General features: G+C 40.9%; 2 protein-coding genes across 4 annotated transcripts in view; one reads left to right on the top strand and one right to left on the bottom strand.

Moving 5' to 3' along the window:
• Positions 1–1,934, top strand: part of LOC108255111 (cytochrome c oxidase assembly protein COX14 homolog) — a 3,142-nt gene extending 1,208 nt beyond the window's left edge. For both annotated transcript variants that reach the window (XM_017450795.3, XM_017450796.2), the window contains exon 2: positions 1,606–1,934. In XM_017450795.3, coding sequence (XP_017306284.1) covers positions 1,616–1,798 — 183 coding nt within the window. In that variant the 5' untranslated portion in view covers positions 1,606–1,615 and the 3' untranslated portion in view covers positions 1,799–1,934. The remainder of the gene's footprint in view (positions 1–1,605) is intronic.
• Positions 1,935–4,171: 2,237 nt separating this feature from the next.
• Positions 4,172–13,302, bottom strand: part of cers5 (ceramide synthase 5) — a 37,579-nt gene continuing 28,448 nt past the window's right edge. The window contains exons 7-10 of one of the 2 annotated variants that reach the window (XM_017450793.3): positions 10,749–10,877; positions 10,526–10,632; positions 7,859–8,015; positions 4,172–4,544 (exon numbers count right to left, since the gene is read on the bottom strand). In XM_017450793.3, coding sequence (XP_017306282.1) covers positions 4,395–4,544; positions 7,859–8,015; positions 10,526–10,632; positions 10,749–10,877 — 543 coding nt within the window. In that variant the 3' untranslated portion in view covers positions 4,172–4,394. The other variant, XM_053674195.1, reaches the window with a different exon arrangement.

Here is a 13,302-nt window from a genome sequence, read left to right as displayed (position 1 = left end):
CTACAGTTGAAAAAAAGGCTCATGCAGTCACTTTGATTCACAGAAGCACATCGTGGCTCTCAGCTAATTCATGGGGTCTGGTTGTGTGTAGACATTAGATTAGGATTTGAACTAGGGATTTTTTTTTTTTTTTTTTTTTTTAAGATTCTGATATCAGAGCTTTTAATTCCATGTGATTTATCAAGGCACCTTGTATCAGGAGAAGTTTATAATCTTTAAGCCTAGTTTCAAACTGAACACTACAGCAAGATCCACAGTCTTTGTCCGTGTCAACCAGTGAAAGATGTCTGGCGTTAATAAGGCACAGTCAATTTGAATTCATATTATGCATATTTAGCATTGAATTATTCTGCAGCACATTTATTATTGATAATAATCTCCAACTTTTCACAAATCACCAGTGCTGGTACCTGACACTGATCTGATACTGACGTCGTCTTAATCGATTGATTCTCTGCACACTTGTTCATGTACAAGATCTGGTCAATATTAGTCAACATTACATCAAGGACACGAAGCGTTGCTGGAGCACAAATTTGTGGCAAATGTTGATTTTTTTTAAATTATTATTAACTAACATTAACTGGAAAACCTTTCATTAGATGAACTGTCCTAAAATAATTATACTGGTAAATGGATACTATGGGCAGGGGGTGGCACAGTGGCTTAGTGGTTTGCACATTTGCCTCACAATACCGGGGTTAGGAGTTTGAATCCCGCCTCTGCCCTGTGTGCATGTTCTCCCTATCCTTCAGGGGCTTCCTCTGGGTACTCCAGCTTCCTCCCCCAGTTCAAAGCCGTGCATTGTAGGCTGACTGGCATCCCCAAATGGCCCGTAGCATGAGACTGTGCCCTGTGAAGGGTTGGCACCCCGTCCAGGGTGCTCCTCGCCTTGTGGCCCGAGTTCCCTGAGATAGGATACAGGCTCCCCCGTGACAGTAAATGCTATGGAAAATGGACAGATTGAGACAGCTGGGATTTAAACTAAACTTTAAAAAATGACTCGTAATTTTTCCATGAAAAACTGAATTCTGCTCTTGGCTGCTATTTTCCAGCTTCTGTATGATTTGGGTTTTTGCAGACTGCTACATATGAAATAAATATTATTTCAGAGTAGCACGCAACACGGGTCCAAATCTGGTCTTGTCACGTACAGATTCCACATTACCAGTCAAAAGTTTGACCACAGACATTTTATAATAATAATAATAATAGTTATCAAAACTCTGGAGTTACACAGATGGATCTATGCGAATTATGTTCTGATCAAAAATCCAAAATAAATCAAAATAATTTAGTATTTTAGCATCTTCAGAGTAGACGCCCTTTCTGCCTAGAATTTCCAGAAATGTATTCTTGGCGATTCCTCACCCGATTTCTTGAGGAATTTCCCTGAGATGCTTTTTAAACAGTATTAAAGTAGTTCCCACCTACGCTGGACACTTATGGGCTGCTTTTCGGAATATTTCGCTACAAGTCGTTCGTCTTGTGTTAATGGCATGTTAACAGACTGGATGGGAAAACATGTCGAGTTTAGGAAAGCAGGTCTCCAGGAACTTGGGCAGCCATAACTGAAGGTCTTTTTTTTTCTTCTTTGCATTTTAGCGAGTTCCCCATGCTGAGTACCAAGCGTCTAGCTGATGTGGGCTACCGCGTCTTCTCCGGGTCCATGATGCTGCTGACCCTGTACGGAGGCTACCTGTGCGCCATGCGTGGCTACCGCTACATGCTTAGACAGAAGCAGCTCAAACTGGCTGCACAGAATCAGAACATTGACCCTGAGATTATCAAGGACTGAGAACCTGTTCATACAGGAATGGCTGAGGAGGAGCACCTGCCCACGTTCACCTATCCATGACGAATATATATTTTAGTGAGCAGAAAATGTTTTTTTTTTTGTCTGTTGTAATATATTAAATTGAGTACAAATTAAACCTCTGTGTCCTTTTAATTCTTGAACAGTTAACCATGGAAATGTCACCTAGAAGAAACTATCGAATGGTTTAACATTTTTTTGCCTGGTAATTCCAAAACGATGTCCTTTCTTTTGTAGAAAAAAAATCCCAGCCTCAAGAAAGACTTAATTGATTATATACAAAGTACAAATTTCAGCTAGTCTGCTTTAATCCTCGCACAGCTGTGCAAGTTCACGGTGTAGTGCATAGACACAGCTTTAAATAACATTGTATTGTTGGCTACTTTACATCTTTCACACTAAACTGTTGATCACATCACATGAAGGGAGATACACATTTCTAACATAAATATCCAACATCGATATCACACTTCATTAGCAGTTTGCCTGAGACTGCTGCTGAATATCTAACCACTCGTTTTGTAACTTAATTTACCTTAAAATGTACAGCTTTCTAAAATACAAAATCCATCATAATTGTAGGAAATACAGTATCCACTTTAAAATATCAGCATAAATGACATGTATGTAACTGTCTTGGCAAATGGCAGTTGATCAGCTGAGACGTATTTGGTGTCCGACGTTGCGTCTTTTACCTTTGCACTGGCGCGAACGATGAATGAAAGGCTCTCATCAGGTGAGACGTATTTATTACTTTTCATAAATACACACCCAACATCCTAACTTGTGGTACAAGACCATCATCTTTGCAGGCGGCTCGCGATATGGAGTGGAGTGATTTCAAAATTTCCTGTATCCAAGATGGCTGCCTATGTAACTTTAGTGTTTAGTTACACAGTAAAGGTTTATTTTAGTCTATACAGGGTGTCCCAAAAGTCTCCATACATATGGGAAATGAATATTTCATACTTAATTTACATATATATCATTTCTTTCAGACAGCCTTTAGGGATGCCTTTTGACGAAACAAGGATGCAGTGTAGTCTGTACAGGATCTCGCAGCGTTTTATTTGAGATGCTTGATTTTTCTGCTTTTTTTTGTGAATTGGCGCGGTGACGTTTGTAGGCTAAGGAGAGCTTTAAGCTGTACTCATGTTCGACGCACGTGAATCGAAGGGGCTGAACGCGTGTTGTGATGATGGCGGGTGACGCGTCTCGGCCCGAATCCGCGGTAATTTTGAAAAACTGCAAGCTCCTGTGAATACTGCGGAGTTTCCATGATTTTTGCGTTAGTTTCCGCAATCGTAAAATCTTGGAGGGACTGGTATCGAAATCATTCTCACGGTCAACAAACTTATTAACAAATTCAAAAAGACTGGAAGCGTTGCAGACCAACCGAGAAGCGGACGTCCACGAACATCCACTGACGAAGACACAACCGATGTAGTGCTGGCAAACATAGTCCCTTATGTATAGAGAGTTTTGGGACACACTGTGTCCTAAAGCAAGTCGCAAATACTCAAGTCCCCCTGTTTGCAGAACCAAACGTCCAGGTGGTGAAGTCGGACCTGATTCAGCCACTTCTACCTGTGAGTTTCAAGATGGTGTGGTGTTCTCTGTTGTACAGCATCTCATGAGGCTTAGGATTTAGAATTATTGGAGGCATTGGATCTGGTTAAGCTCCACCCCCTGGACTTTTGGTTCTACAAAAAGGAGTATCTCCAAGAATCCAAGCATCAGTCCCAGTGGAAGTGGAACCAATAAAACAAATGGACACCAAACATTACTAAGCTGACTGACTGCTTGTATTTGTGTCGAGGGGGCCAATCGTGTGAATTTAACATTTCGCCAAACCGTTCATTTAATCTTCTTGCACCGAGGTGATGGTTCATTAGGTAAACCTCTCTAGTACTGATTACTCTGGGATGCTGTGTAGAATTTTTTCTTATGACATAACGGAGAACCAAATCATCTCTCACTGTGTAGCGATCAACTCATATTTTAATAAACTTATTTGGTCTCTAAATAAAAAAAAAAATCACGCATAATGGAAAAACAGGACAGGCAAAGACAAAACGAGTAACCGAATGATGAAATCTGTATTAAAAAAAAAAAAAAAAAAAAAATAAAAATTTATACCAAGAGTTCAAGCACATTAGACAAAAAGAAAGAATAAAAGAGGAACGGGAAAGGACTTCCTCCCTGACTTCAGTAAAACATGAAGGTTTAGGAAGAAAGTGCACATACTTCTGCTTCTGAAACTAGACGCAAAAAAAAACAAAAAAACAAAAAAACAAAAAAAAAAACAATCATTTAATCTCACTGTAGTCTGTCTCTCCCCAACCCCCCCCCCCCCCCCCCCCACATTGAAGCATCAGTGTCCATACAGCCAACATGATCCAGCACTTCATCATCAAGGTCAACATTTAACACTATGTCATCTCAAAGTGTGTGTAATGTGGGGAATGTGTGTATAGTGCCTCATTCTATTGTACAGTTTGGTCAGGAAACAGAGGAGTGGAATGAAGATGCTGTAGTAAGAACAGTTCTTGTGAATGGCTCGTGAAGCGTCGCCGTGTCACCAGCGCTCGTCTTTCCGGGTCCAGGGCTGGGAGCCGAAATGGCCGTTGGTGCCGTTTTCCTGTTTGCATGAAGCTGTGAGGGTGTGACTCGTTTCGGGCTCTTCCTCTGAGCTGCTTTCGATATCGCTGCGCACGTCTTTGGATACCTGGGACGAAGAGAGCATTCGCAGTCGATGATGGTTGTCGAGATCGTGCATTCTAAAAGCTACTTTGTAAAAGAATCATTTTAAAAGGAGCAGTCTGTGATTTTTTAGAAACTGACGAACGGCTTTTAAGTGCGAGCGAATTTCAAGGTAGGAGAATGGAAACAGCCTGAAAGGAACACCAGAAATCCCTCTCAAACCTCATCGGTCAATCAATTTTTCGGATATCTTGCATGATTCCTACAGGTTACCAAGAAATCATTCCAAACTGCACCTTTAAAAATGTGTTTTGGGGAAAATCTGAATTTTCCTTGCAGAGTGTTGGGCTGAAATATCACAGAACTAAAAGGAGAACGAGTGGAAGAGGAGGCACACTTACGGCTGAGGAACGAGAGAACGGGGTCTACTAGGCGAGAACAGCGAGCGAGGTTAAAGCACACAGAACAGGCAGAGATCTCGATCAGGAAAGAGCGACAGAAAGACAGCAGCTGCCTTCCACCCGAGAGGAAAGGGTGAAGAAAGAGAGAAGCCAGTTCTGCAGTGGAGAAACAGGGAGGAGCAACAGGCGAAGGATGAGAGAGTGAAGGAAAGTACAGAGCACGGGGGAAAAAAAGATAAACGGGAACACCTGGTAAGGGAAGCTGGACTGCAAGGGTTAAATGTGAGATACACCATTTTAATATAAACCAGGGAGAGTTAATAGCAGTCAGACGTGATTCCTTGCATCTAAATTAAACCTGGTTAGTATCAGCTGAGGTGTCTGAACAAGGAAATCTACAACTGTGATGCATTTTGGGTCTCCAGGACTGCCGGACCATTTATGCCCAAGTCTCATTCTTGCTTACTCCGGATTTGAACTGCAGCTGTAAATCACAAAGACTGCCCTGTGCTCATTCCAGGACTCCAACCATTCTTTCAACACACCTAGTACTGTTTGTCTTTATTCTTCTACACATGTATACTGTAATGATTTATAATCCCACTATCCGGTGTCACCCAGAAGAGGTAGAGGTAAAGGTAAAGAGGTGAACAATTCCCTTCTGTGTCTGGTTCCTCTCAAGGTTATTTCCTCATGTTGTTTCAGAGTTTTTCCTTGCAGATGTTGCTTCAGGTTTGCTCTAAACTGACATCTGAATTATGAAAACCTGCTTTGTGACCACGTCTGTTGTTAAAAGCAGAATACACAGTCCCGTCTAAAACTATTGGAGCGGCAAGGCTAATTCATTTGTTTGTGCGATACACCAAAGACATCTGGGTTTGAGATCAAAAGATGAACACGAGAAGAGACTTCAGAATCTCAGCAGCCCCCCACCCCCGTATTGATATGTAGATGTGTTCAACGACATTTGTATCAGACCGCCCGATTGGTAGGAGAGCAAAAACACGTGACCGACACCAAGGTGTGTCCGGTTAGATTGATTATTTAAACATTAAATAGCTCTGAATATCTGGTTTTAGCTTTCACTTTCACCTGTGAAGACTGCATTTGTTGTTTAAAAAAAAAAAGGATAATCCAACATGAAGATCAGAGAGCTGTCTCTGGGAGAAAAGCAAGCCATTTTGAAGTTGAGAAAAGAGGGACAACGAATCAGAGGCATTACAACAGTTTGGAATGTCACTGGAACGGGCTCACCAATCTTTATTGATGTGTAACTCATGATGGGAGCAGCAGAATGAATTCAGAAGTTTACTGGAACATTTTGTCTGCCAATTTACAGAGAAATGCATCCAAATTAATTGGAAGAATCTTCATTATACAGCACAACAACGATCAAAAAACAAACAGCCAACAAAACAAATCATTATCAGTTATCAGGGGGGGAAAGTGGAAGGTTTTAGACTGGCCAAGTCAATCACCAGACCTTAATCCAGTTGAGCAGCATTCCACCTCCTGAAGAGGAGACTGAAGGGAGAAAACCCCCGAAACTAAAAACAACTGAAAGAGGCTGCGGTAAAAGCATCACAAAAGAAGAAACCAATAATTTGGCGATGTCACTGAGTCACAGGCTTGATGCAGTTATTATAAATAATGGATATGCAACCAAATATTAAGTGTTATTTACTTGAATTTACTTCAAGACTTATCTGTTCCTATACTTTTGCTCACCTAAAAATTGGGTGTACTAAGACAAAAGATTCTATGTTGTTGAACGCATCTAGATGTAAATACCAGGAAATAGAAGCTGAGATCCTAATCTTTCATCTCATAGCCATCTTTTGATCTCAAACCAAAATGTCTTTGTTGTATAGCACTTACCAATTTAACTGGCCTTGCCGTTCCAATAATTTTGGAGGGGACTGTAAATAAAACTGAACTGAATTAAATTGAGTTCTGTACCTCAGGTCTAAACTTTATAATTAATACGTGGGGGAAAATGGAAACAAAGACAACTCATTAGATAATGTTCAGATTTTGTAACCTGGCTCATGCAGTGTTTACATATACATTGTACAGTACGGCTGTACATTATCACTGCGACATTACGCAACTCTGACATTGCAAAAGAAGGCAATACGTAATGACCTTTGAACCGAACACTAAACTGTGTCCTGTGTTATTGCTGAAGTTCATCCTTCACATGATCCAGTACACTGAAATAATTCGTCATTAATTTCCTAGAAGATTACAATAAACCAACATAATTTCTAGACATTTTATTTTTAAGCTCAAAATTGCCTACGTTTCCATCCAAGTTGCGAATTTAGCTTAGGCGACAAATTGGAATATTGCTTAAAACATTTGAAAAAAGCACCGTTTCTGTCCCAAGTGAACAAAATTGTCACTTCCAGGGAAGTTTACACCCCGCTGGCTCTGAATGTATCCTGTTGCCTTCTTATGCATCGGTATATTTGCACCTTTTGTGATAGTTGTGTACGAGTCCCTCGGTTGTCCTCAGTGTGAAAAGATGGTTCTGAAAATCATATAGTCGCTGATGGAAAGGGGTCAAATATGCAGAAGATGCTGGAAAAGCAAAGAATGTGCGGGACCTGGAGGATTTTTCTGAAGAACAGTGGACAGTTTAACCTCTCGGGACAAACAAGGGACTCACGAACAACTATCACGAGACATAAATACAGTCGTTGACCATCCAGGTAACGACGCGCAGTATTAATTCTCAGGCGTACTGTATGTAAATGTTTGAACTGCTTCATTTGTATAAATTCAGTTATTAGTGTGTCTTGTCGACTAGATGTAAACGTCTGTTATGTGAAATAGCTTAATCAGAGCAGGACTAATTAAAACCGCTTGTAGTTTTTTTTATGATCTCTTATAATGATGTGCGAGCGCCCTCTAGAGGCACATAACAGTGACTCACCTTTCCTCTCATAATGGCTTTGAAGGCGATGCGTACTATGAGGTAGGACCAGATGATGTGCAGAACCTGCAGCACCAGCAGCAGAACGTTAAAGAGCCACCACGAAGGGTACGGCCCGATGATCTCCCAGCTCTCAAACATTGTACTGTTCAGGATCCTACAACACACACACACACACACACACACACACACACACACACACATTACAGACCTCGTTCTTACTTAATCAGAAAATAAGTCAAAAGCAGTGTCTCACAAAGGTTATTTCCGATTTTAGCGTTCATTTTTGTCAACATGTTCATATCCTGTCTGGGAAACAGACTGTAAAATATTAACAGTGTTTGTGTGACACTGACACCAATCTGTCACGCATACGGCCTGCAGGCTGAGACTGGCCTGATAAAGGCTGTAATCCGGATCGCCAAATCAATTTAAAATATGTGTTCAAAATTAAAACCATCTTGTGGATTGTAGTTTAAAGATCAGTGGGGAAAAGAAGATCTGGGGGGAATAAAAGGCTCTGTTATTCCACTAGGGGGGGAAATCAGGGCAATAAACTTCACGTCATTAGCAAGCTGAAGATGGGATGCTGTTTCACAATGAAGGTGGAGGGCGGATATACAAGGAAAAGAACATACTTACTTAGTGATTGTACTTTGTTACTAAAGTTTTATTTTGGTGTGTTTATACTACTACTATTTATACTACTGAAATTGAATATGTGTACTCTTTCTTACTGTACTTTATTTGTAAGGGGGGGAGGGCAGATTTTACTCATTAAATTTGTGTTTAGACCTTCTAAGTACTTGTTACAAGGTCATCTTCTCTCATCCGGCCAATGGCTGTATGCTATACACGGTTCTAAACTTATATAAAAGGTTTGTCGTGGACAGTGTTTTCACTAGCGGGTTGATTTCATAACCGCAGTACTGTCAAGCGAGCCTTTGTCAGGCCCTTGACGCTCAGCTGATTGGATTTGTGCCTCGCTGCCAAGTCACTCTGAATAAAAGCATCTGCTAAATGAATAAGTGTAATGTAAACCTTGCGAATGGCTAAAGAGATGAATGAGCTTTAGGTCAGGTTTATTTGAGCATTGTGGTCAGTGTGTGTGCGCGCGCGTCGTCAGCGCTCGGCTCTTCCTGCACTGTTGCGTGTGCTTCAGTAATGACACCGCCGCTCAAACCCTAAACCCCTAGACACTGAATCCGCCTGCTCACGTTACTCTCCGCCGCCGAACGCAATCTGAAGAGGTCCTTATCGGAAATGGCCTTAATGGGGCTCTTACACACACACTGGGGCTGACAAATTTCATTTCGAATAGCAGGTTTTTTTTTGTCGTTTTTTTTTTTTCCACTGGCACAGACTGAGCAAACATTGGTAGTAACACTATCGCATCAACCGCAGAAGGAGAAATGGGTGTTGATTTCTTAAGCAAGTCAGACAGCGAACTCACGACCTACTCATCAGCTTTAGGACATATTTGAATCTTTTTTATACTGAACTTTATATTGAAGACGGAAATATTTATTTAAATGTGAATAAGTACGCCATCAATTGCATGCGTTATTAGCGGAGTGCTGCTGAATTCTCATTTCTGATTAGTCAGAAGTTGGTGTTTTTTTGTTGTTGTTTGTTTTTTTTTAATAACAGCAGCTCTGAAGCTAGTTCCGGCTCCAAGGCAAATCGCAGGTTTGTATTCATGTGCTCCTTCTCATCGGTCATCATTTCTACAGTAACAGCTAATTCACTGATTCTTGTACGGCAGAACCTCCAACTACTGTAATACAAATGGAGTAAAAACATGGTGGTGTTTAACACAGAAATGCAGATTTGTCGATACTGCGATGCTTCCTGTATAGACATGTTTATTTAACATCCATGGAAGGAGTCTCCAGTGTCAGCACTTTGTAACTGTCAACATGGGAAAGTCTTCAGGACAGCACTGTTGCTCATGAACATGACAAGCTGCAATTTTTTTTTTTTTTTTTTAAACTTCAAAGCTGGTGAAGGAACGAGCTGCTAGAACGCAAGCGATAACAGGAGGTAACTTGTTTCAACCCAGACATTCCACAGCATTAAATGTAAATACAAATGGATAAAAAGCAAGACGGCGCAAGTTAATTACATTATTACATTTTTTTTTTTTTTTTTTTTACATTTTATGGCATTTTGGCAGACGCCCTTATCCAGAGCGACTTACATTTATCTCATTATACAACCGAGCAGTTGAGGGTTAAGGGTCTTGCCCAAGGGCCCAGTAGTGGCAGCTTGGCAGTGCTGGGGCTTGAACTCCTGACCTTCTAATCAGTGACCCAGAGCCTTTAACCACTGAGCCACCACTGTTAATTAATAAAATTAATGTAATTGTTGGGAAATTGCTGTGGTATAAGAGGAATAAAACACTTTGGGACGTGCTGTTACTGGAAAATCAACTTCGGGTTGCTAACTCTAACTCGGCTTCATTTCAGGCTGTAACACCACCCCAAAATGTAGTGATTATTTTCCTGTAACAGCTATAACCTATAGTACATGGCACAGGAGGTCACTAAGCAACAACTAAAAGAGACATTTATTCAATTATATCATTGACAGCCCAGTCTCTCTCTCTCTCTCACACACACACACACACACACACACACACACACACACACACACACAGTTACGCACCAAAAAGGGTAAATGATGAGCCTTGTCCCAATAAAAGCTGCAGCAAATACCACAAATAGGGAGTCACACAGCCGCTGGTATTTGGCATAATTGGCTAACTTGGCAGCCTGCGAAACAGAAATTCAACGTTGTACATAAAACACTAAACGTTGAGCAAGGTTTCAAAAGTACTTCGCATTAACATTTTCAAACAATTTAGAGCTCCTTTTAAAAGAAACGGTACCTCCAGGAGGAAGTCGGAGGCGTCGTGCACACACATGACCAGGCTGCCCACGCGTGCCATGTTGTTCACATATGAGAAGCTGATCAAGCTCACAGTGGCCAGGTGATGCACAAACATGATGAGGAAGTCCTACAGACATGGCAAGCGAAATGAAAATATTTAGAATATTAGACGAGACATTGAACAGGATAAAACGTTTGAATAACGTTTGGAGAATTGCTCCTACTGCTCTTAGTATGCTGATTAGCTTTAAAGCACCTGTACGCTATATGGCCAAAAGTATGTGGACACATGACCATTACATGTCAAGCACCAGATGTGCTTTTTGAACATCCCATTCCAAACCCATGGGTATTCATATGGAATTGGTTCCCACCTTTACTTTTCTGGGAAGGCTTTCCACTAGATTTTGGAACGTGGCTGTGGGGGTTTGTGTTCATTCAGGTACAAGAGCATTAGCAAATGGTAAATGGTCTGCACTTATATAACGCTATTTTTAACCTTCTCCAAAGCACTTTACACTGGTTCTCATTCACACCAATGCTAGCAGAGCTGCCATGCAAGGCGCTAACTTGCCATCGGAAGCAACTTGGGGTTCAGTGTCTTGCCCAAAGCATGCGGAGTCATGTGGGCCGGGAATCGAACCACCAACTCTACGATTAGTGGACAACCCGCTCTACCACCTGAGCCACAGCCGTTAGTGAGTTCATGCACTGATGTACAGTGAGGGGATCTGGGGTGCAGTCGGCATTAAAGTTCATCCCAAAAGTGTTCAGTGGGGTTTAGGTCAGGGCTCTGTACAGGACACAATTTCTTCCACACCAACATTCTCAAACCAGGTCTTCATGGAGCTTGCTTTGTACACAGGTGCACTGTCATGCTGGAACAGGTTTGGGCCTCTTAGTTCTAGTGAAGGGAAATTGTAATGCTACAGCATACAAAGACATTTTACACAATCACGTGCTTCCAACTTTGTGGTAGCAGTTTGGGGAAGACCCCATCACATGTGGGTGTGATGGTCAGGTTTCTATGTCCTTTTGGCCATATAGTGTACGTACAACATACAAGTAAGTTACATTAAATCTTGTGCAAGTTGAGTAGGCTATAAAAATCTAAACATACTAAATGCAAGTTTTAATTTTTAGTTGATTCATTTTTATTTACAGTTCGCTACTACTATTGTCCCTAGCATGCTAAGTAGCTAATAGATTAATACACATAGCTGACTAGGTCCAACCCATGTTTAAAGCAGAGATTAATACGGTATATTGTTCGAATAAATAAGTTAATGTAATAACACGATGAACCATGCGATGGAAATTCTTCTAAGAGGAAATGGTGAGAGGAAGTGGGTAAGGGGGAGTTAAAAAAAAAAGAAAAAAACGTAGTGAAAGAGAGCAAAACAGTGCCCAGGTGTGTTATATAGCTGAACAAGGAGAATCTGTATGGATAAGTCTTAATGCAACTGCCTTTTGATATATTTGCTTAGAATTTTTTGCAGGAGTCTCCAGTGCTAGAGCTTTGTAACAGTCAGAGGTAAAGCTATAACTTTTAACATCTTGTGTGTGTTTTGTTTGTAGTTTTCTGTCTTACAGGTGCATCTCAAAAAAAAAAAATCTGAACATCGTGGAGAAGTTCATTTTTTCCTGTAATTTAATTCAAAAAGTGGAACTTTTCATATATTTTAGATTCATTACAGAAAGTGTAAGCCTTTTTTTTGTTTGTTTTATTCTTGATGATTACGTCTTACAGCTCATGGAAATCGAAAATCCAGTATCTCAAAATATTAGAACAAAGAATTTATAATACAAAAATGTCGACCTGAGAAGAGTTCTAATCAGATAATTAACTCAAAACACCTGAAACGGTTTCCTGAGGCTTTAATCTCTCAGTCTGGTTCAGTTCACACAACCACAATCGTGGGGAAGACGAAAGTAAATACTCCAGTGTGTTTTCTCAAGTTGAGAGTCAAAGAAGTGTATACCAGGAGATTTTAGAGCACTTCATGCTTCCATCTGCTGACGAGCTTTATGGAGATGCTGATTTACTTTTCCAGCAGGACTTGGCACCTGCCCACAGTGCCAACACTATTAGTAACTGCTTTTTGGACCATGGTATTACTGCGCTTGATTGGCCAGCCGACTCGCCTGACCTGAACCCCACAGAGAATGTATGAGAGACACCAGACCCAACAATACAGACGAGCTGACGGCCACTCCCAAAGCAACCTGGGCCTCCAGAACACCTCAGCAGTGCCACAGGCCGATCGTCTCCATGCCACGTCACATTGGTGCAGTAATTCATGCAAAAGGAGTCCCAACCCAGAGTGCATAAATTAACACACTTTTCAGAAGGTCGACATTTCTGTATTATAAATTCTTCATTCTAATATTTTGAGACACTGGATTTTTGATTTCTTTGAGCTGTAAGCCGTAATCATCAAGGTAAAAATCTTTCACTTTATGTGTAATGAAGCTAGAATATATGAAAGCCCCACTATTTGAATTAAATTACAGAAAAAAAAAGAACTTTTCCACAATATTCTCATTTTTTG

The sequence above is a fragment of the Ictalurus punctatus genome, chromosome 21 (assembly GCF_001660625.3).
Source record: "Ictalurus punctatus breed USDA103 chromosome 21, Coco_2.0, whole genome shotgun sequence".
NCBI classification, from domain to species: Eukaryota; Metazoa; Chordata; class Actinopteri; order Siluriformes; family Ictaluridae; genus Ictalurus; species Ictalurus punctatus.
This window is presented reverse-complemented; position numbering and strand designations above follow the sequence as displayed.